The 2,500-nt window shown below is 42.5% G+C and overlaps 1 protein-coding gene across 1 annotated transcript in view; it reads right to left on the bottom strand.

The window, feature by feature from the left end:
- faf1 (Fas (TNFRSF6) associated factor 1) overlaps positions 1–2,500 on the bottom strand; it is an 86,940-nt gene that overhangs the window by 20,899 nt on the left and 63,541 nt on the right. Inside the window, exon 13 of the mRNA XM_080017749.1 lies at positions 1,376–1,530. Within this exon, the coding sequence (XP_079873875.1) occupies positions 1,376–1,530 (155 nt within the window). The remainder of the gene's footprint in view (positions 1–1,375; positions 1,531–2,500) is intronic.

Raw genomic sequence — 2,500 nt, 5'->3', positions numbered from 1 at the left:
AACAGCAGCCAGTACACACACACACACACACACACACACACACACACACACACACACACACACACACACACACACACACACACACACACACACACACACACACACACACACACACACACACACACACACACACACACGCGCGCGCCCGCAGTAGTCAAGATACCTTCTTAACAGCCTCAGTGCCTAACGTCAATCACTAGTCACTCTGGATCAACCAGAGAGCGTGAGAATTGTAGGAAGTTGTGTGAGTGTGTGTGACTGTGCACCCGTGCATGTGTGCATGCATGCGTTAGCGGCAAAGCTGTGACTAGCTGTGTGCGATGAAAAGCTCCAGATGTTGCCTGCCTATTTTAGTGAGCGGCATAAAAGGCTCAGCTGGGGCAAAAAGCAAAGGACGCGAATAGGAGAGAAAAAGAAAGGAGTTGGGAATGAAGGAAGGAGAGAATATCCTTAAAGGGAATAATGGAGGGGGGGGTTCAGTGTGTGAGAGTCTTTCTTAAACGCTTCCTACCAGGGGGCATTCTTAACTCTGCAGACGGTGGGAGAGGGAGAGGGAGAGGGGGTAGAGAAAGTAAGAGAGGGGGATGAGAACTCCAGCAAAGTACTGGAAAAGAAAAAGGGAGAGGTAAAATTGGGGAAAGGCGGGAGAGAGAAAGCCTGAGGGAGCTTGGGGCTGCCCCGCAGACAGGTAAAATCACAACTGGCCTCATCTGTCAACTGGGAGCCTGCTTTTCACCTCGTTCCATCATACAGAGCAGGTTTTAACTGTACGGTCTTTATAATCCACTTTGTCCGATTGAATCGACTTAACTGTATATATCCGTTGTTCAAATTGCAATAAACAGGCGAGGTCCACTAGCTATGGAAGGCAGGTACAGATCCATTACCACAACAGACTGGTGGAGCTGCACCAGGGCAATGTGCACGAGTGGAGGGATAGAGATGTTAAAACTCAGAGGGAAGCCTTCATCTCCCACCGACCCGGCATTCAGACAGATTAGTCAAGACTGACCAATCAGGGGCCTCGTTCTGCAAACACAACCCCCTTTGTTAGAATGCCTTGCACCCCTTCAAAAGCGTCTGAAGATGAAGCGATGGAGGAAGGAGAGAGAGAAAGACAAAGACGGAGAGAGAAAAACAGAAAGTTTGTAAGGATTGGATGTAGAAAAGGGTCTTTAATGGCAGCAATTCAGATGTCAACTTCCCCCTTCAAGCCACAGGGATAAAGCAACCTCATAGTTTAAGGAGTTACAACTGTTGTTTACATGAAATATAAACACAATGGTGAAATCCACACACAATTCTCAATATCCAGAATAGTTACATACAATAATTGACAAACATAACACAGAAGGCTAGTAGATGGTAACGATACCTGGCTTTGTTCGCTTCTTTAGTGACGTCCCAGGCCCACATTATGAAGTTCTGACTCAGGTATGAGACCATGGAGTCGGCACACATCATCTGGGAACAGAAGACGTTGCTAAGGACACTCTCGTCGTTGTGGAGGTAGATGGCCAGCAGCTTCCTCTGCGGCGAGAGGAGAAAAAAGAGAGGTCAATATGCGTGGCCAATAAAGTTATAGCAATTGTTAATTTTCCTCCTAAAAGCAAAAAACAACTTACATTTGAACTAACTTTTTTTTTTTTTTTTAACCATTTTACTCACTGGTCATGTCTGTTACCTATGTTATTGGATCAGATATTAATTAATATTAATATCAATATCAATGTGTCTATATATAACTACTGTAATGCTGTAGTCATGCCGACCCTCCCCCTCGTCTCCCCGAGATCCTTTCATTACACCTGCACTATTTGACCAAAGTTTGTCATTGTTTGTTGTTGAAATGCAATAAAAATAAATTAAAAATAAAGAAATAAATGAAAATTATTGATATGGGGAGGACCGCCCTGAAAGTTTTAAAATGATGCCAAACAATCTTTAACAAATTGCTATGTAAGATTCTCTAGTGTTGCGTCACAAGCTGCTTGCATAGTAAGTAAACAACCTTAAATTGCAATAAATGGATCAATTTACCTTCCCTGTGGCCCTATGTGTGGCCCTAGAGTCCAATCAGAACATATTCACCATTAGATTTACTTTGGTGAGAATGAGTCAGGTCACGATAAATGTAGAACACTTGTTTATTTATTTACTTATTAATTGAGCCTCAGTCATCATTATTCCTTTGAACTATTGTTCTGTTTTATTGGTTGTCATTTTACCTGTGCAGATGACACACCTAGTATTTCAGTATTTAGTAAGCTGGAAGACAAATTAAGAAATCTATTGCAATTTAAGTTCTCATTCAGTTGTCTATGTCTATGTCTCTTGATCATCCACAAAAAGTAAATAAAGAAATGAAAATGAACCATGGCAAAAATAAATGGGATGGAGGAAGTGTGATCAGTGCATGGAGACATTTCGCCAGTGGACCATAAAAAAAACAGACGAAAGCATTAGTAGCTTCCATACACCAAGACAAGGCCACAACTGG

The sequence above is a fragment of the Zeus faber genome (genome assembly GCF_960531495.2).
Source record: "Zeus faber genome assembly, chromosome: 1".
Classification (NCBI taxonomy): Eukaryota; Metazoa; Chordata; class Actinopteri; order Zeiformes; family Zeidae; genus Zeus; species Zeus faber.
This window is presented reverse-complemented; position numbering and strand designations above follow the sequence as displayed.